Below are 20,948 nucleotides of genomic sequence, written 5' to 3' on the forward strand. Positions count from 1 at the left end.
AAAATAACAAGTTGATTGAAGTTGATTATAAAGACCAGGTACAATGTAACCTAGTTTTGGATCTATTATATATACATACTTATAATCTCGGTTCAATTTGCGTTTTTTTTTTCTTCATAGGCGTACACCACGGAACATGGCAATTTCGATAAATTAACTCAAACCTCATTATTGATATAATGATGAGAACACACAGGGAATCTCGAGTTTCACTAACGCGCAATTTAAACTTCAGTAAAATGTAAATGTTATTTAAAAATTCCAAATTAGTTACGAGGACGGTTCAAGAAGTATGAGCCCAACACAAAAAAATTTACGGCGGGTATTAAAACTTTGGTGATGTAAATGATTATTCTAATAGTTTCCCTTATTATAAAACATGCGAGACGTTACTGCGAGTAACTAATTTCAAAATTTTAATGAGAATAAAATTACGGTTTCAAAATGACTAGTTGAAATCGAAGTTTATAATAATAAAAATTGGTTTATAGGTATATTCAAAAGTAAAAAGATTTCTGCGGTCGCTTTCGGGTCAATAAGCACTAACTAAATGTGGTCAGATCGTTATAATTAGACTTTTTTATATAGTTAAATACACGTGAGTGTTAATAAAAAGGAAGACTTAACACCTAGAAGGGCTCTAATTATTTTACAAATACTTTCGACAGCGGACGATTGTATTTACTCAAAACTTTCGTAAGGCGAGGTATACCCATATTTTTTGTGAGCAAATGATTTCTATTAAAAATTTTTTGTGGTTTTTTTAATAATATTATCTACATATTTTAGCAGAAATCCGTATCCACTCATTCGAGTACGATGTCGACTACAATTCGTCTACAATTTTCTCATTTTAGAATTGACATCAGTGACTTTAGTTTCCTGGTTACAACATCCACTACCGGTCAGGAGTTTTTACCCATCCTATAGTTCACGTAATACACAACAAATAAAAACAATACGATCGAGTTAAAGTTTTGATTCATTGATGTAACCCCCTCTTACTTTTTTTATTATTACGGTGCAAAATTTTGTGAATTCTCCAACAATTTTCACAAATAATCGTCGCCTATTTAGTTCCACTTGTTCTCCAGGATATTTCAAAGTAGTTGAGGGAGGACACTCTTCAGAGACTGAGGGAAAACTATTTACCTTCAGTCTCCGAAGAACATGCGTCAGACAGTGTAATTGTGAGTGTTGGTGTTAACTGTTTACCTTCAGTCTCCGAAGACGATAACTTGGTTATAGAAGGTAAAGTTTACCTTCAATTTCTGAAGACGATAACTTGGTTATAGAAATTTGCGTCAGACAGTGTAATTGTGAGTGTTGGTGTTAACTGTTTACCTTCAGTCTCCGAAGACGATAACTTGGTTATAGAAGGTAAAGTTTACCTTTAATTTCTGAAGACGACAACTTGGTTATAGAAACTTGCGTCGGACAGTGTAATTGTGAGTGTTGGTGTTAACTATTTACATTCAGCCTCTGAAGACGATAACGTGGTTATAGAAGGTAAAGTTTACCTTCAATTTCTGAAGACGATACCTTGGTTATAGAAACTTGCGTCAGACAGTGTAATTGTGAGTGTTGGTGTTAACTGTTTACCTTCAGTCTCCGAAGACGATAACTTGGTTATAGAAGGTAAAGTTTACCTTTAATTTCTGAAGACGATAACTTGGTTATAGAAACTTGCGTCGGACAGTGTAATTGTGAGTGTTGGTGTTAACTGTTTACATTCAGTCTCCGAAGACGATAACTTGGTTATAGAAGGTAAAGTTTACCTTCAATTTCTGAAGACGATAACTTGGTTATAGAAACTTGCGTCAGACAGTGTAATTGTGAGTGTTGGTGTTAACTGTTTACCTTCAATTTCTGAAGACGATAACTTGGTTATAGAAACTTGCGTCGGACAGTGTAATTGTGAGTGTTGGTGTTAACTATTTACATTCAGCCTCTGAAGACGATAACTTGGTTATAGAAGGTAAAGTTTACCTTCAATTTCTGAAGACGATAACTTGGTTATAGAAACTTGCGTCAGACAGTGTAATTGTGAGTGTTGGTGTTAACTGTTTACCTTCAATTTCTGAAGACGATAACTTGGTTATAGAAACTTGCGTCGGACAGTGTAATTGTGAGTGTTGGTGTTAACTATTTACATTCAGCCTCTGAAGACGATAACTTGGTTATAGAAGGTAAAGTTTACCTTCAATTTCTGAAGACGATAACTTGGTTATAGAAACTTGCGTCAGACAGTGTAATTGTGAGTGTTGGTGTTAACTGTTTACCTTCAATTTCTGAAGACGATAACTTGGTTATAGAAACTTGCGTCGGACAGTGTAATTGTGAGTGTTGGTGTTAACTATTTACATTCAGCCTCTGAAGACGATAACTTGGTTATAGAAGGTAAAGTTTACCTTCAATTTCTGAAGACGATAACCTGGTTATAGAAACTTGCGTCAGACAGTGTAATTGTGAGTGTTGGTGTTAACTGTTTACATTCAATTTCTGAAGACGATAACTTGGTTATAGAAACATGCGTCAGACAGTGTAATTGTGAGTGTTGGTGTTAACTGTTTACCTTCAGTCTCCGAAGACGATAACTTGGTTATAGAAGGTAAAGTTTACCTTCAATTTCTGAAGACGATAACTTGGTTATAGAAACATGCGTCAGACAGTGTAATTGTGAGTGTTGGTGTTAACTGTATACATTCAGTCTCTGAAGACGATAACTTGGTTATAGAAGGTAAAGTTTACCTTTAATTTCTGAAGACGATAATTTGGTTATAGAAACTTGCGTCAGACAGTGTAATTGTGAGTGTTGGTGTAGTGTGTTCATGCCGGTATTTTTCAGTTCTTACCTTTTTCTTTCTCGGTAATTCATCGGGGAAATAATCCAAGACAATTCCTTCATCGGAAATGGAGCTCGTTGATAATGGCGTACCATGCGGTGAATAAACGATCGGTGGTGGTGAAGGGGTAGATCTATAAGACGCGGAGCTGCTGCTGCTACTACACGGAGATGTGCCTGGGTATGAAAACGCTGAAAAAGTTACAGAGTGGTAATTTTAAAAATAAACCTACTTTCTATATTTCAAAAAATAAATAACTTTGAATTGTTCAACTTAAAAAATAATATTGATAGAAATAGTGAAAGTTATGACACACTGTAAGAGTTCAAGAATTAATTCTTCTCTTTGTGTAAACGAAACATTCCGAGTCACCTTTTTTGTGAATGAATGAACGTTGAATTGAACAATGCATGTCTTTTATGGCAACGAAATTTATGACGAATACTAGGTCAAATAGATTACTTTCAATTGCGAAGAACGCCATATAACACATGTTTTACTTTACTTTCTGATAGTCATTAAATGAAATAATAGATAACAAAAGGATTACGTCACGAAAACAATTTGTGACGTATGAATATTTATTCGTGAAAACGTTACTTACATTTCCATAACATAAAGGTATTAAATATTTTTCAATTCCATGATAGAAAAAGCTTTTAAAAGAAAATATGGAAATGTTCGATTAAGTATTTCTATTTAAACCAAAAGACTCGAAAATTACCAATTATTTAAACTGTGCTAGTACGAGGGTTGTCTTAAAAGTTTTCGACCTCGAACTGAAATTATAACCAATATCAATATGGAAAATATGCATGCGTTGATGGATTTTTTGCCATTTTGGACGCTAAGTTTCAGTTTGACAATCGTATAAGTGACCAGTTGTGAAGATTTTTGTGGAAATTAATTACGATAATTCATCGGCGACTGACTATTATGGTGAAGTATCGTTCAGCACGTCTAAATGATTCAAGGCTTTTCTGAGGGTCACACGCAAATTCACATTGTGCGTTTGTCCAAAAGATCACCAATGAGCTGCTCAAATCGGGAAGTGACTGCATTCCTGAAGCTTATAACAGAAATGTTGGGTTATCGCAAGGGTTGTGTTGTCCAGATGAAAGTTCCTTCAACAATGTGAAGGGTTGTTTCATTTCATTGCAAAATGCTGAAGAGGACGACTGTTGGATTGGATACTACAAAGCTCGACCCCACATCGCTTGTCAAACATGGAGCTTTTGAAGAAATTTGAGCGGACTCACATGCCACATCCCTCGTACAGCCTGGACAGCGATTATTACTTCTAACGCAAGCTGAAGGAACACTTAGATGGCAAAGTAAAAGTGTTTTTTCAATTTTTCAATTATTACAAATGCAGTTATAGTTAAAAAAATGACATTCCCCCAATACTTCCTTTGTTTTCTTTGAAAGACTAACCTGAGTCATGGGTAAAACATAAATAACCTAACCCAAATTAGATAAAACGAGATAAGTCTTTGTCCACTGTTGAAATCGCTTCGCCTTATTTAGAACGACACTATTTATTTGTCATTGTTTATTACACGGAAATTGATGCGTAAGTAGAACAAAGTAGTTTTGTTATTTTATAGCTAGAATACGAGGTGATCTAGTTATTTAAATATAAAATATTTCTGTTTAATTAAAGTAAAACTAATTTTTTGGTTCATTTATTGTGTCATTTCTATTTTAATTCCAACATTCGAGTTTGTTATAGACCGACCACCCTATCCGATAAATGCAATAAAACCTCGGAATGTATGCTAAATCGTCCTCTCTCTATCTACACTCATGTGTTTAAATCAAAGTGAATTTTAGTAAATTTGTGGTGATATGTAACGTTTTTTTTGTTGTTTTTCTTTCGCCTCGCTCTACCATCCATCACAACCAAGCCCAGGGCCTAATAAATCCCTTCTCTCACATGAATAATGTCCTGATCTCATCCACGAGAAACCCAACGAAACTCTGTCTTTAATAGGAAGTCAGATTACAAAGTAATTTTTTCCAAAATGCTTCAGGCTACGGTAGTACTGCAAATTTGGTAAACCACCTCGCAACACGTTTTCCAACTGCGCAAGAGCCAACAAAAAGACATTTACCATGATTTTGTTAACCATCTTAGAGGGTTTTTTAAGAAGACGTATAGATTTGGTATGAATTTGGTAAAAACTACCTCATGGTTGGATAAACTCGAAATAAGTGGTATAAAGACAAAGAATAAGTCTTCATTAAATGTGGATTAAGAACTGGAACATGGAAAATCAAAAACAAAGGATAATTACCAGAACACGTCGCAAAGAAAGAATTTTTCGAGTGGAATTATGAGTTTAATGTAACTAGAAATCATTCCAGATGGTTGATCCATCAATACTAAGTATATGAAGGTTATCTGTTGCGAATGTTTGAGGTTTTATCGTAGTATATCCAGGTTTGGTTAACCGAATGTGGGTTGAGACAATGTTGAACCTCGTACTGCGGAACTTGGTGGTATTGAACACCTACCACATGCAGCATTTGGTACGGACCTTGCATCGTTTGATTACTATTTATTCAGATCCAGAAATTTTTGCGCGGGAAAGATTTTGAATCCACAGATGTTGTGGAACAATTTTTTGCATCTATACCTAAAAATGTCTCAAACAGTTTCGAGTTTTGATTATAATTGGAGCCGTCTTATATAATTTATTCTACTAATCTACTTTGGTATGTTATGCCTTTTTTTTGTCCACCTAATTTGCTGAGATACTAAAGAAATATACAGCAAAACAAAGTTTATTTATTTTCATCACTCAAGTATAGGGGAAATATTTTTTTTAAATGTGCTGAATATGCAATAAAAAATTTGTTAATGACAAACACGAGTAGGACGCCGCGTCGTGTTAAATGTTTGTAGCAGTTAGAAACAGTCTATTTGAACACTATTTTTATCATATTAATAAACCGAAATATCGTGTGCGACCTACCAATGTCATAAGAGATACATACACACACGTGCAACAGAAAAACCTACCAGCCAACACTTGTCAAGGCGCAAGGTATAATAATAGTAATTTAATAGTTAAAACTCAAATGACCAGGTGGTAGTTTTAGCATGCAATTAGTTACGTTGTATGCTTTTTTTTAAATAGAATTATTATTTATCGTTCTTGTGCCTGCATAGTGTGATATAATTTACCGCAATGTGTGACGTTAATTTTTTTTAATTATTACACTTTCTGCAAATGAGGCGTTTTGAAAAAATATGTGTTTCAACAAAATTAACAAGTCGATAAAACGTGTGAAATAAAATTTTTCAACAAACATCGTTTTTAGGAGTTTGTAGATAGTTTCGGACAATTTCTTTGTACTTTTTATGGGAATTCCTCCATAGTCTGCACATATTCAAATCTTTTATTAGTCGAAAAAATCCATTTTTTAAATAAATTCTCACTATTAAAATGTTTTCTATGATCTAAGAACTGATTGTGGTTAATTGTTCGGAACCTTGACCTAATGTTAGCTCAAGGCAAGCTGATTAAAAGCCTCAATGGGTACTAAGCTCCATAAGCCTCCCAATCTACCCAAAAAACCACTGAAGAATTGAAGAGTACTATAAGAGAAGGGATTTCTGGCAGTTTTTCTGAAATTTGGCAAAATAATAGCTTGAAGTACGATGATCTCCTTGGGCTCGAAACGCCAAAACCTCCCAAACCCCTTAGAAGTACCCCTGAAGTATTCGAGGGTGTCCTGGAAGGAAGGGAATTGGTTTAGGCAAATTTTTTTGAAACTTGGCACAAAAATTATTTAAAGAAAGTTGTTTAGAAGATCAATTTTTGATTAATTTTTCGTAAAAGCCTTTTATTGTCTTTTTCTATATCATCATTATTTTATCTAGTAACGTCCTCGATGTTTTGTAACTTTTTTTTTGGAAATTTCTTCTATAATCTAAAAATTAATTTTCAAAAATTCTCCTCTAATCTGCACTTTTTCAATTATTTGATTAATTTTTCGAAAAAACCTTTTATTATCTTTTTCTATATCATCATTCTTTTGTCTACAAACGTCCTCGATGTTTTGTTCCTTTGTTTTGGAAATTTCTTCTATAATCTAAGAATTAATTTCCAAAAATTCTCCTCTAATCTGCACTTTTTCAATTATTTGATTAATTTTTCGAAAAAACCTTTTATTGTCTTTTTCTATATCATCATTATTTTGTCTAGAAACGTCCTCGATGTTTTGTTACTTTTTTTTTCGGAAATTTCTTCTATAATCTAAGAATTAATTTTCAAAAATTCTTCTCTAATCTGCACTTTTTCAATTATTTGATTAATTTTTCGAAAAAACCTTTTATCTCAATCTCAAGAATTTTTCATCCAATTTCCCAAACATTTTATTCTAAGCTTTTCAATACTTTTTTTGTAAATTTGTTCTTTAGTTTAAGGAATCAAATTTATCATGATTTTCCTGAAAAATTCGTGAAAATTTTCATCCCCTTTTCTGAATTCCGGCTTCTATAATAGTATTAAAATGAAAATAGTGCCTCCTAACTAAATAATAAAAGAGATTAATTTAATTAAAAATAGTATAAAGGACGGACTCTAGATTTTTTCATGTTTTTATATAATAACTTGTTTATTTAATACTAACAATAACAATTTATGAACTAAAACGAAAATATTAATAATAAGATGACTTGGCAAACATTTGCGAAGTATAAACAACCTCAAAGAAAAATAAATTCAAACCCAAGGCCAAACATTACATAAACCGATTTAAATATAAAATATATTTGTGAAAAATTTTGCTCAATCTAAATAATGTAATTGATAATACAGGTCTACAAGAATATGGTCCAGTTCTGTCATAACAAGCTACATCAGTACATCACTTGAAAAAGGACAATTCTGCACTGATCAAACTCAGTTTTCAACAAACAAGAAGACCTAGAAACTGGTTAAGTTCGTCGCATACCTGGTGAGAAGTCGCTAAGAAATTGCCGAGAACATGACAAAGCTTGAGCTCCGAACCTACAGGTTAAAACAAAGGAACTTGGATCCGTTCGTATGAAGACAACCAGACAAGCCAAAGTCTTCTTAGGTGAAGTTTGGAGGCGAAAATACTGCAGCTAAGTAGAGAGTCAAAAATTCTGGTAGACTTTATCATGTAGTCGGTTATCAAAGATTCAATATTTCTCTAAATAATTCAGCTCAATTAATCACTTTACGTATTATATACAGATCTATATATAATTTTAACGATGGATTATTATATTATGTGAATCATTGACATTGACAAATTATTTGAGTATTTGCGTTAACTCACCGACAGTCAAGTTCATTACAATAACCTCTATTGAAACAATAAAACATAAATTATCATTTTTTGAATGCAATTACGTATCTTAGTAATCTGTCTGGGACTTACGCAAAAAGTTTGGTATCGAGTAATGGCATTCAAAACAATGCTAAATGTTTTTCAAATTGTCATACGAACTTTTTGCTATTCATGAATTTTGTGGAACAATATGGCTAAGGAAATTATATCCCCGTTGAATCAAAGTTATGCCCCTTAATATGAATTATTTCAGGCTAGATTTTTTTTGGATGTTACGGTACTCAGAGCAAAGAGGTTTTCTATTATGATCACCACTTTTCAGATCAAACATATCCTGACAGGTGGATAGGACGTGGAGGTTTATTTATTTGGCCTCCTAGATCTCCAGACCTAACTTTTGTTCTTATTTTATTACACCAATAGTCTCGCAGCCAAATATGCTGCTACATTTAATGTGCCTTTTATAGATAATCAATGGGATTATATGTTGTTGATTTGTTCAAGGTTTACACTGTTATTTGAAGGGATAGATTAAACATTTTGAAATGGATAATAGGCAGAATTTGTTAAAGAATTTGACTCTATATAAAGTGCCACTTAATTGGGTGGATTTGCTTTTTGAATTTCATACTTTTAAATAAGCACTCGAAGACACTTTTGTTATAATTTTCTTTCTCCCTCCAGCTGCAATATAATCCGTTCCTGATATATGGTTTGCCCACACTGTATATTATTCATATCAAGTCTAAAATCGACCCCTTTTGTTTAGGTTGATTTTGATTTTGTTATACGAAAACTAAATGAAGAAGAAAACTGATGAAGATGATTTCAAAAGTACTTGGCCTGACCTAAATATGGCAAAAATTGCTTGAGAAATACCACTGATACAATCTATAAGAATATAATTCAAATTTGAAGACGCCACGTAGTTTAGTATTTGTTTAACAACCATCTTATATATTAAAAAAATTGATGATTTCCATTCCAAGTCCGTTCAGGCGTTCTACCCAACCGATTTGCTTAATTTTTTTTTCAATGAAAGGTATTGATGCACAGATCAGCCATCAACCATCGGAATTCATCTACTTTTCACCATTCTCAAGTTATACTCAAATGCGATTTCCCCCTGCACATTACTTATGGGAGTTTTTCACATACACACTTTCTATCCTCAATATCTCAGGTTCTATCCAAGATAGAAATTTCGTTTTGGTTTAAGAACACTCGCTGACACACCTTCTTTCTTTTGAGTGTTTGAACACTTAAATCGATTGAGTTGAAGAGGAGCTAGGCGCGGTCATTCAATGTGGAGTTATGGATTTTTGTAGGTTTTTGGCAATTTTTCTACATTCAAAGATTTATATCTCAGGTTCTAATATAGCTACAGAGTTCGTTTTAGCTTAAGAACACTCGCTGAAATATCCTCTTTCTTTTGAGTTTTTGAACACTTGAATCGGTTGAGTTGAAGAGGAGCTAGGCGCGGTCATTCAATGTGGAGTTATGGATTTTTGTAGGTTTTTGGCAATTTTTCTACATTCAAAGATCTATATCTCAGGTTCTAATATAGCTACAGAGTTCGTTTTAGCTTAAGAACACTCGCTAAAATATCCTCTTTCTTTTGAGTTTTTGAACACTTAAATCGGTTGAGTTGAAGAGGAGCTAGGCGCGGTCATTCAATGTGGAGTTATGGATTTTTGTAGGTTTTTGGCAATTTTTCTACATTCAAAGATCTATATCTCAGGTTCTAATATAGCTACAGAGTTCGTTTTAGCTTAAGAACACTCGCTGAAATATCCTCTTTCTTTTGAGTTTTTGAACACTTAAATCGGTTGAGTTGAAGAGGAGCTAGGCGCGGTCATTCAATGTGGAGTTATGGATTTTTGTAGGTTTTTGGCAATTTTTCTACATTCAAAGATTTATATCTCAGGTTCTAATATAGCTACAGAGTTCGTTCTTTTTTATTATCATGATTTCAGATACTTATTTAGTGGATTCGATGCGAGCGAAGCCGCGGGTAAAAGCTAGTCAGTAATGAACGTTTTCAGTGAATTTGTAAACATAGAAAAATTTGGTTATGTGATACAATACTTTTATTTGGAAGGCCTTATCCCAGCCAATATAAAAGCTGAACTAGATTCTACTCTGGATTAGACTGCACCTTCATTTTCAACAGTAAAATATTGGGTAGCAGTTTAAACGAGGTCTGTAGGATCAGCATCGCAGTGATCGACCAAATGAGGTGACGACTCCAGAATTGTTGAAGAAAATCCACTGGATGATCGTCGACTGAAAGTGCGCGTGTTAGAAGACTCAAAAAATGCGGTACATCTCATATTAATTGAAAATTTGGATATGAGAAAGCTGTGCGTTTGTTCAAAATGGAACATTGTGAAGATGAGTCCATCATTTTACACCCGAAACAAAAGAACAGTCAAAACAATGGACTGAAAAGGAAGAACCCGACTTTTTGTACTTCCCAGAAAACAAAAACCAAAATATCATCATCAAAATATCAAGTTAGATAACGAGTGATGAAAAAATTGTATATCGTAACTTCTTGAGTAGCGAGTTAGCACTTGGAGAAAACTAGATCTCAAAAGTGTGTCTAGGTTAACGTCACTTTTTTCACTTTCATTTTAAGATTGCAATCGGCGAGATTTTATTTCGCCAACAATGAACGTCGAGAGGAAAAGTCGATTTTTCTATTGAGATTAAGGTACATTGACAAGTTTTACTACCTTATTGTTTTTTTTTTCTTGACCATTTCATCATCAAAAATTACACTTTCGCAATATCTACAATGGTGTAAAGTTAGTTAGGAAATTTCGTCCTTCATAACAATAATTCTCAGCGAACCATTTTATTATGAACTAATTCATGTTGATAGTTTTTTTTCTTAAAAAGAACCTTTCGAATAAATCACCCTAATTTAACTAAAAGACTTCACCACGCTGTAATCACGATTATTGGTGATTAACGTTCATCATATTTTCTTCATTTTTCATATCTTGAAATATCGCAGATTTCTAAAAGGTTAATTCGATTACCTACCCCGACAACGAGTTTTTTTTTGCATATCCACCCTTATTTCAATTAGATCCGAAACCGTTTGATTCTCTAGTACATAAACGATGACTTGATAGCATGCCAAACACGATTGAATGACAACGAAAAACCACAACAAAAAATACATCTTTGAGTACTACGAGGGTTGCTACTTTAGTTTTGAGATATGGCAACACTGATGTGAATATGTCAAATCTGACATTAGCATGAAGTTTGACATTCTTATTAGAGAACGTACTCAAGACTTTCGACGTAGATGGAACCAACAATAGTTTGCCGATTAACTAGCTTCGAATTTTGGTGAACCAGCACCATTTAGAGTCATCGTATATGCTGGTTTTGGTCGCACTTCGCTACAGGAGGTCTTCCAAAATCGGCTGTTATACCAGAAAACATCGAAGCTGTGCATAAACTGATATTGCAAGATCGTCATGTGACATTCTGAGAGAAAAAGACATACTTGGTCATTAGTTTTCGCAGTTGAAAAAGAAATTGCGAGGTAAACGTTTTTCTACACCCAAAGAAGTTGTTGAAGCGTTCAAATCATTTCTTGTGAAGGTACCTCAATCGGACTGGTGAAAATTTGGTCTTATCGGAGAATATTTTGGAAAAGTGTGCAAAAGTGCACATGGTGGTTTGTTTAAGAACAAGATTTGTGTTCCAAATGCACAACAGTGAGCATAATGCTTCATAAAAACAAAAAAAAATCTTTAAAGGATAGTCTGAAATCAAATTTTGTGAATAGTAGACCCAGTTGAACGATAAAACTGAACGTTTTGATTAGTTCCAAGCAGAAGCTATTGAGATTGCTGCTTTAAGTAACCCTTCTAATAAATGTACTACATTTTGTGATAAAATGAATGCTTGAACTATATTTCAAACCAAAAATGTTCTTGTATGAATTTTCAGACAACAAGGAGAAAAAATGATATTTGCGAAAATTATACTTTGAGCACTTTAGTTGAAAATAAGATATAACACGGGACTGCAACTAAATATTTCTTAATACCAAAAACCAGGCGTTGGATTTAATGAGGGAGTCCGTAACTGGGTCTAACGATAACATAGAATGATGGATTAATATCTCCTATAATCCCTTGATGGACAAGGATTGTTCAATTCCTATTTGCACCGTGTGACGATCCGACTATGATTGTCAACGTCAAGAATTTCCATGGAACAGGAGGTTTTTAATGGAAAGGATTTTATATTAGTCTACTAGGTGGTATCTTCTTAAAATAGTCTATTGGTTCACGTGTGTTAGGTGTTAGATAATGAGATATTAAGAGCGTCAAAACTGTCAAAGGCTATTCGGAAATCGAGAAAAACAAAGACTTGTACGGCTTGGGTAATTTTTTTAACATACTCACCATTTAAATTAGGCGAATGTGGTGAACAAGACAAACTCATTAGTACTAAAGCAGCGCTGCATTCGTCCATCTGACTGTCTTTTGGACAATCGTCCTGGTATCCTGGTCGGCGTTTACGAGATCTGAAATAAATATTACAATGACATTTAAAAATGGAAATTTAAAATTAAATAGTTTTTTACAATGTTGGAATTATTAAGTAAAAGTTTTGTTAATGGTTTCAAAACCACGGTCATTTACTATATTAATTTTTAATATATAATTAAATTTTAGAAGGTCGTTAAAGAAATAATAAAAATGATGATGGTACATTAGTTGAAAGGTCGTAGGTGAACAAGCTTTCACTAAAAATGAAGACTAATATCACTTCACCTTCCGAAAACAAGACGGGTTATAAGTTGAGGTCGATTTCCCCAACTTCAAAACATAAAATTTTCGTACCACTGCAATATTTAAAATACAACAAAATCTTTATCCAATTTAGCCACTTTGAACGATTAGGAAATATCAATCATAACATTACGTGTAGCATTGAAATAAAATAAAAAGTATCCGATCTCCTGGTTCTAAGTTACCTTTTCACCAATTTTCCTCCAAATCAGTAGGTCTAACTAAGCCCAGCTTCATTTTCCTTTTGTTCAACCTAAGACAGTGCAATCACAACCAAAAACCACGACCCTCAGCCCTGCAAAGGAGCAACACCCACATTAATTCCAATTCCAATGAATCCTGACTATACAAAAATGTCCTTATCCCACCCAAAACATACCCAACGAATCTTTCTTCTAAATATATATAAGGTTCGTTCCGTTTCATCAAAAAAAACATCTTTGGTACGATGGTGATTCTTCCCAATAGAAAGGAATAGATAAAGTGTTCCAACCGACATTTGTGAACCGTGACGGTCTTTTGGATATTTGGTATCGAATACTGTAAAGGTGCGTCTCCATTGAACAAACAATGGGGAAACAAAAACAAGTTTGTCAAACACGTTGATTAAAGTGCAGTTTTCACAAACATTTCTCATTTCAAAAAACAATTCTTTGACAAACATTTTCACCAAACAATTGCGATTCGACATGAAAAATTAGTCAGTTAGGTTTTGTCGAAGAATGGGTGATTTGAACCGCCGCCGTCGTCTGGCCTGCATTGCAGCAGCTTATATTTTAATGGAAGAACTTCGTTATCGTCGATGGTGGCAGAAACAATTGTTTTTACGGCGTTACGAATATAGTGGTGATGATTTCCGAAATGAAATTTTAAATTTTCGCCAAGCAATCAGCGTCTGGCTATAACACTCAGGTTTTTGACTTCTGGTGATTCCTATCATTTATTTAAAGTATCCAAAATAAACCATTTTAAAAATTGTTCCGGATGTTTGCACCGCAACTTTTTGAAAGAGTTCGTAAAGACACCTTCAACACCCAAAGAATGGGAGTTAGTTGCTGCGGGCTACAAAAACATATGGCAGTTCGATTAATGTATGGTAAGTATATTGTATTGCAATCACCAGAAAACAGCGGGTCAAAGTTTTTTAACTACAAAGGTCAACACAGTATAGTGTGGATTGCGATCCCACTTGACTGTCTCTATTTTCCAATTGGACTGATACAACGCCGGAAAACGTTTACCGGGGTGTTGATTTATCAACCAAAAAATTAAAATAAGACTTCTTTTTTCTGCGGGCCCAATCCCGGTCTTACAATTTCTTGCTAACAACTTTTTCTCTCGTCTATATTGCACCAGAAGAGTTTCAATCTTTCTTTTAATCTCGGCGACATTATTTGCACCTAAATCTTTTGCAATGTTATCTAATTTTGTTTTAATAATCATAAGAAGAACCGTGCACAGTCGGAGATTGCGCAGAAAATATCATTTAAACGCATCTAGAAACCGTTCCAGATTAGCAGGTTGGAGCAAACCTATAGTTGTTCAGATTGTTAGAACCGAACCGTTTTCGGATTGAAGGAGAAGATTTAAAATGCACGCTGAATAGTATTTAATGGCGGACTATAAAATATCATTGTAAACTCATTTTAAAAACTATTTTGAAATGGAATTGTCGTGTTTAGGTTTAGTTGTAATTCTCGATAACAGAATAGAGATTAAAACCCAATATCATAAAATACTTATCGTTAATGTATTTTTAAACAAGTCTGGAATTTCATATTAATCTAGAATATTGACCCGGCAGGTAATTTTGAAAACACAGTCAAGTAGACGGATATTGTTTGATTTGGAAAGAAAAAAATCGGTTCCTCGAACTTTTTAAAATACTCAACTGAGGTCAACGTATTATCAATATTTATATTTTTAAATCATCAATAATTGTTTGTGGAAATTTTAATAATGCGTAGAAATAATAATACAAATTTTGGAAATGTAAATATTAGGGTATCATATACACTGCGACCCAAAAGATCGATTGTGTCCTCTTGTTGTGATACTGGAGAACCCAGTGCTTACAGCTGATCCATCAATCCCACTCCTTCTAAAACGTCTAGAATGTTGGATAGCTTCAATTACCAGAGATCTTCGTCTTCTATTTCAAACGCAGGTGTAGTACTCTGGAGATATCACACTTCCAGAAAATGTGGATAGATATTTCTCCCTTTGTGAAACAAAATCTGCACGCCGCCAAGTCTAGCGTCTTCAGGGATCCCGATAGGACTCCTGTGAGTAATCGCAGATTGTTCTTACTTAGGCTGATACCTTCAGCAGATCTTATCTAGTTATAATTGAAGCTGAACTTTCTTCATGCATCATCCCGAAGCATGTCCCAGGTTTGGTCATTATTTACGAACGGTTTTTCTTGGGTGGTTCCGTCTCTAAACATTCTAAATGATGTTTTTTCTGCCACGCTTTCCAATACTATGTGAAGATGTGGAAAATTTGGCATAGTGAGGCATGATTGGACATGTTTTCGTGTCTCCGGTTGCACATAAGTTTCTTCGTTGTATTCAGAATCTTTGGGTTGTAAACCCAATTCCCACCTGCGAAGTTTCTGTACACCATCAGGATTTTTGCGGCTCTAGCCATTATTGTGAATGTTTAATGTGAATCCCAGATAGTTCCTTCTGTTTTCCACTCAATTATTCACCCGTTTAGTTTGAAAGGCGTCAGGCTGAAGGAAATTAGATAGATCTAATTCGGGTTGATCTTTTTGTATAGTTGAGTCGTCAACTATGTCACAGAATGTGTTCTCAAAGATCTAGCTGGTTTACTAATAAGCTCCACATAAGTGGGGGTGCGACTACCCCTTGTGGACATCCCCTTTTAGTAGATAGTAGTTGTGCTTGAGGTTCTATTTTAGAGAAAAACGTTTCAAATTGAAAATTGGAAATCATGAAAAGCTCTACGTAAGCAAAATATCTCGACAGGTTACAGACTTGGAGGAGATTCGGTTAGGTCAAGTTAGGTTAGTCAATTTGACTTCTGCTGAGATATTTAACGTCATAACAGAGCTAGGTACGTGAAAATGCGTATATAACTTTTTTTGTAAAGCTTTTAATGAGCTTATTTTTTTTGTTTGATACTTTTCTTTCTAAAATTCATGCGACGTAAACACATTTTTTTAAGGAGGAAGACTATTATTTGAAAAGTCGAATGATTACGTCTTATGTCACTGTTGGAAACTCTTCAGTTTATCCTCGTATATTTTGTAGAAAATTAGAAGCAAAAGACATCATTTTCAGTGGTAATTACATGGAAATTATAATCATAATTTATATTGAACATTAATTTATAACCAACGATATTTTGATAATTTATTTTTGACTAAAGATAAAACGAGTTGAACCATCTGTTTCTAGATATTTATTTACATTGCAACTGTATTAAAATTGGGTTATGTAACGAAACAGTTAAAATAATCAGAGTCGTAGGCGAAAATTTTGAACCGTCGAGCCAAATTGTATGATTCATTCACGTTTTTGCAAAACCAGAATCGGTCACAATATAAATAAACAAAATAAATTGTAGGTACATCGAGAGGATTCGGCTAAAACGTACTGTGTACACGATAAAAATTTTATTCATTAAGATAAATCAAATTCATCAACTCCAGAACATTTTGATTTATTATCTGCAAACCGAAACTATTTTCTGATATTTATAAATTGCAAATAAAACAGTGTCAGTGTTATAATTTAACAATGAGATATAGAAGCTTTATTTTCATAAGAAAATTTTACAAATTTGGCTGTAATTACAGTAATTACACCCTCTCCTTGCAATTGCGAACCATTGGGGATGTTAATATCGACAAAAAGGTCGATTTACATCACGCTTTTCAGAGGAGTTGTAATTCAATATTCGTCGAGGCATTAGCCAGGAAAGTAGTTGTTTTCCCCTTTGTAAAACGGCGAAATACTTTTTCGTGTACAGGCACATAAGAAAATTCGATCTACCGAAGTGAAGGTTAGGTTAGATCAGGTACATCTGGAATACACTGATGAGGCAGTTGTTTTCAGTGAACCTTTACATTTGCTTCTTCTTTCCTGAACACACCGGACAATAACCCAAACGAGAACAAAATGGCTGCTATGCCAATTATACATAATTTAAAGGAGTGGATTCAAAATCTACGGATTTACGATTATATCTTTAAATATCTTGGACCATGACTAGGACGAGAGGAGGTGCAAAAAATCATGAAATTCGTGTGACGTAATTTATAGATGACTCCAAACTAAAAGACTAGGCAAACTTATCTAAAAAAATGATAGGAATCATTACATTACAATTTTACTTAGAGATCCATAACACTGGTTTATAAATCATCGCTAAAATCCACGAATTACACTTTGAATAGGTTGACCATCCACCATATTTATCAGATCTCACCCCCAGCGACTTTTCCCTGTTTCCAAACTTTAAAAATGCACTTACAGGAAGTTAGAGGTTTCGCTAAAAGGGGCTTGAAGGGGTAGTTGAAAATTAGAAATGATTATGATAATAAATTTCTTTGTCGGGTCAAAAACTTTTCATTCATCCCTTGTAATTTCAATGCGAGTGAAAGTAGCGTTGGAGAAAGGTTACAAAGTGATTTGATTTGCCTTTCAATCTCGTATAAATTACCACCCACGTATCAAGGTTCTCTTTGTCGCAATGGAAAAATTATTGTTAAAACTTCCTAGTTTTATGTAATACAATTTCTGAAATGTATACCATTAGTTTCTTTAACAAGGCCAGTTTATTTTAATTAATAGGAACTAGACGTTCGGATTCGTCGTTAAACCAAAGGGTCCTTTCTATTTGTGCTGAATGGAGAGGACACGACAGGTAGAAGTGAGAGGTCAATCATGAACAAATTATAGTCAAATATTTAATTTAAAATACGATTTTTCTTGTCGCTAAACCTCAAATATCTGTTTGCAGTCTTCCCCGACTAAATCTAGGCCGTTAAATATCGACCGAAAGTGTTTCTACAGATTACAGTTGCAAATAGAGCACTGTAAACAAAACCTATGATAATATTAGTGGCAAATTTCTAATAAGAGTTGGATGTAAATATATTGAACGAATTATGTCGTCTCTTCACATAGGTTTCCACAAAATACTGCCTCTACATATTCTTAATCAAAATTGAAGGGTTCAAAAACATAAATAATATCCTGAAACACCACGCGATTTTTATTTTAATCCTACAAATGTTTTTTTCCACTTTCCGCATTCTTCAACTTTTATTTTATCGAATTTTGACAATAACGGGCAGTTTTACCCCTTATAATAATTTGCACATATCGACATGAGGTACATTTTGGAGTGGAGGGTTAGTAGAACTTAATTCCATAATTTCAAGCAAATCCCTGCGTCTTGATGGAATTCTGAGGCGATACCATATTTTTACCATTATTCACTGGATTATCAAAATTTCTGATGCTATTACGTGCGATATTTTTTTTCTTTGGTGGTCCTCTAAATCAACATTGAATTTACGAGTTCCAGAAGATTTGTTAATGAATCATGAGAGTTTATAACAGAATAATTTGAGCTTCAATACACCAAATAGTAAATAAAACATTTATTAGGCTTACCCTTGATGGTACGAAGGAGCAGGAACATCTATGGTATGTGAGGCAGTTCTTTTTCTATCGCCAGCCATATCAGCGAGTCGGGCGAAATCAGTATCTTGATCAGCTAATCTGGCCGATTTTCGGGATTCCAAGAGGCGAACCTCTTCTAAACGCTTATGGACTTCAAAAGACAGCTGAAACAAAGTTAATTAAATAGTAGCTTTCATCTTATTTGTAATTGTAAGTATCCAAATATACCAAATAGTTTCAGAAATATTACAGAAAGAACCAGATGATATCAGACCTTGAAGAAATTGCTCGAAATATCCAGAATTTATCAACTTGTATCTTTAACAAAATACGTAGTGCGTTCCATGGTTATGTAATGAGTAGACAAAAATCCTCACGCACGCGTCAGTGACAAGTTTGAACTTGCTGCTTCGATCCATTTGTATGTAGAGTAGATTCAGTCGAGTTGTTTTGGTAAATGTTTCAAATTAATTAAATTACAACATTTTTTATTCAAGAAAGATACACAACAACAAAATCAAGAACAGAATGCTGTTTATGGTGATTTCTGTCCATCTCCAGAAAATATTAAATTAGTAGAAGAAATTGGTTTAAGTGATCGACGCCTAAAATCAAAAGGAATTGCAACGCAGAGCAGCATCAAGCGTTCTAAGTATTCTACATGAAGGATCCATCGAACAGAATATTTTGAGCGATATTTTGAGCTTTGTCGCCAGGACCAAGAAAGTGTAAACCGATAAACTGTAACGGGCGATGAAACTATGGTGGTTTACTATGATCCGACGTCCAAAAGAGATTCCATCGGAAAGGAGAGCCCGTGCTAAAAAAAAGAAAATGTCTCGAAAAGCACCAAAACAGTGATAAACTTCAAGGAATCGAATACAACAGTGAACGTAGCTTATTACTATTGCAGTGCATCAAAAAATTATCGAAAAAGATGCGTGATTATCTACTTGCTTAATTACAATGCTACAGTCCACACTTTTTTTCCTTCCAATGCTACTGTACACGAATGTGGCCTTAAAGAGATTGAACATCCACCAAATAGCCCTGATCTAGCCCCGGTACGAAAAATTTGACTCTAAAAATAAATCGTATTTCTATAATTGAATAGAAGTTTCAGCGAGACGTCCTGGAGAAATAAAAGGAGTAAACAATCGAAACTCAGTAATTTTTGCTTGCACATCTATTCTAGGTATTGATTTTTGAAGATTTATATATTTTTAAATAAAAATAATTAACAGTACTTTTTCTTGGATTTGATATAAACAACGGTGGGTGGATGTTCCGAAACTAACGGTAAATTTAACAAAACAAACGATTAACAAACAAATTTACGATATTCTTTACCGAAGGAGTGCGTTATTGTGATGCGTGGGTAGTGGTTTTACCTCTTAAGGTCCACTTTGACACCAACAGTTAGTTATCAAAATACACTTGGGAAACAAAGAAATGTGTGTTGTATGTTTCTGCATCAACCGTTAACGGCAAACAAGACCAAAAAGGAATTTTTCCTTCTAAAAAAACAATTCGATCATTAGCGGTTATACCGTGTGATCAAATTTCACGTGTAATGTCCAAAAGGTACAACATATTTATGTAAATCTTTCTTATTACGTCCGAAATAAACTCAATTTTCAATACCTCAAACGAATGGCTTCAATAGACTCATAGCGCGTTGCTCGTAGATATTTTTTGAGTTTCGTAAAGAGGAAAATGTCACACGGTAGATAAGCGAAGACTCTCGTTTGTGTTTGGCCAAAACATCATGTTGGAATCCGATGCCAGCCCACAAATTCAGAGACTGACATAAATTTTCATCATGATTACTCACACTATGGCTAGATTTGGCTCTTTCTGATTTATACCTCAACAATAGCAGTCTCCGAAGCCAATTTCGACTAGAACAAATATCATTTTTTTAAAATGAATCGAATCTAAATAAAGAGAATAACAACCTTTTCATTCTGTCCGAATAAGAATCAATTTTATAAGACAATAATTCGGGAAATTTGTATGATGCATCTGGAAGACAACGGTCAACATGTGGTGGCATAAGTCATAGTATTTGTTGGAAAGATGAGTGAGACATGCGTCGTTGTCTCATCCAACATATTCCTCCATTAAATTCACGCTTAATTTCCAGTCTCGTCGTATGATCGGGTTTAAGTAAATGTTAATATGTTTACTTGTTTTTCGTACCGGTTTTTTTCCCGCGTCACAACTTTGATGGTTAATGCGATTCATTAAATGGTAGATATAATTTTCGTGTTGTCAATAACATATTGTAT

At 34.1% G+C, this 20,948-nt stretch overlaps 1 protein-coding gene across 1 annotated transcript in view; it reads right to left on the reverse strand.

The window, feature by feature from the left end:
* LOC130449067 (zinc finger protein 395) overlaps positions 1-20,948 on the reverse strand; it is a 121,686-nt gene that overhangs the window by 62,619 nt on the left and 38,119 nt on the right. The window contains exons 2-4 of the mRNA XM_056786720.1: positions 18,649-18,821; positions 12,611-12,732; positions 2,856-3,037 (exon numbers count right to left, since the gene is read on the reverse strand). Of these exons, the coding sequence (XP_056642698.1) occupies positions 2,856-3,037; positions 12,611-12,732; positions 18,649-18,821 (477 nt within the window). The remainder of the gene's footprint in view (positions 1-2,855; positions 3,038-12,610; positions 12,733-18,648; positions 18,822-20,948) is intronic.

Source organism: Diorhabda sublineata, chromosome 9 (genome assembly GCF_026230105.1).
Source record: "Diorhabda sublineata isolate icDioSubl1.1 chromosome 9, icDioSubl1.1, whole genome shotgun sequence".
In the NCBI taxonomy this organism is placed as follows: domain Eukaryota; kingdom Metazoa; phylum Arthropoda; class Insecta; order Coleoptera; family Chrysomelidae; genus Diorhabda; species Diorhabda sublineata.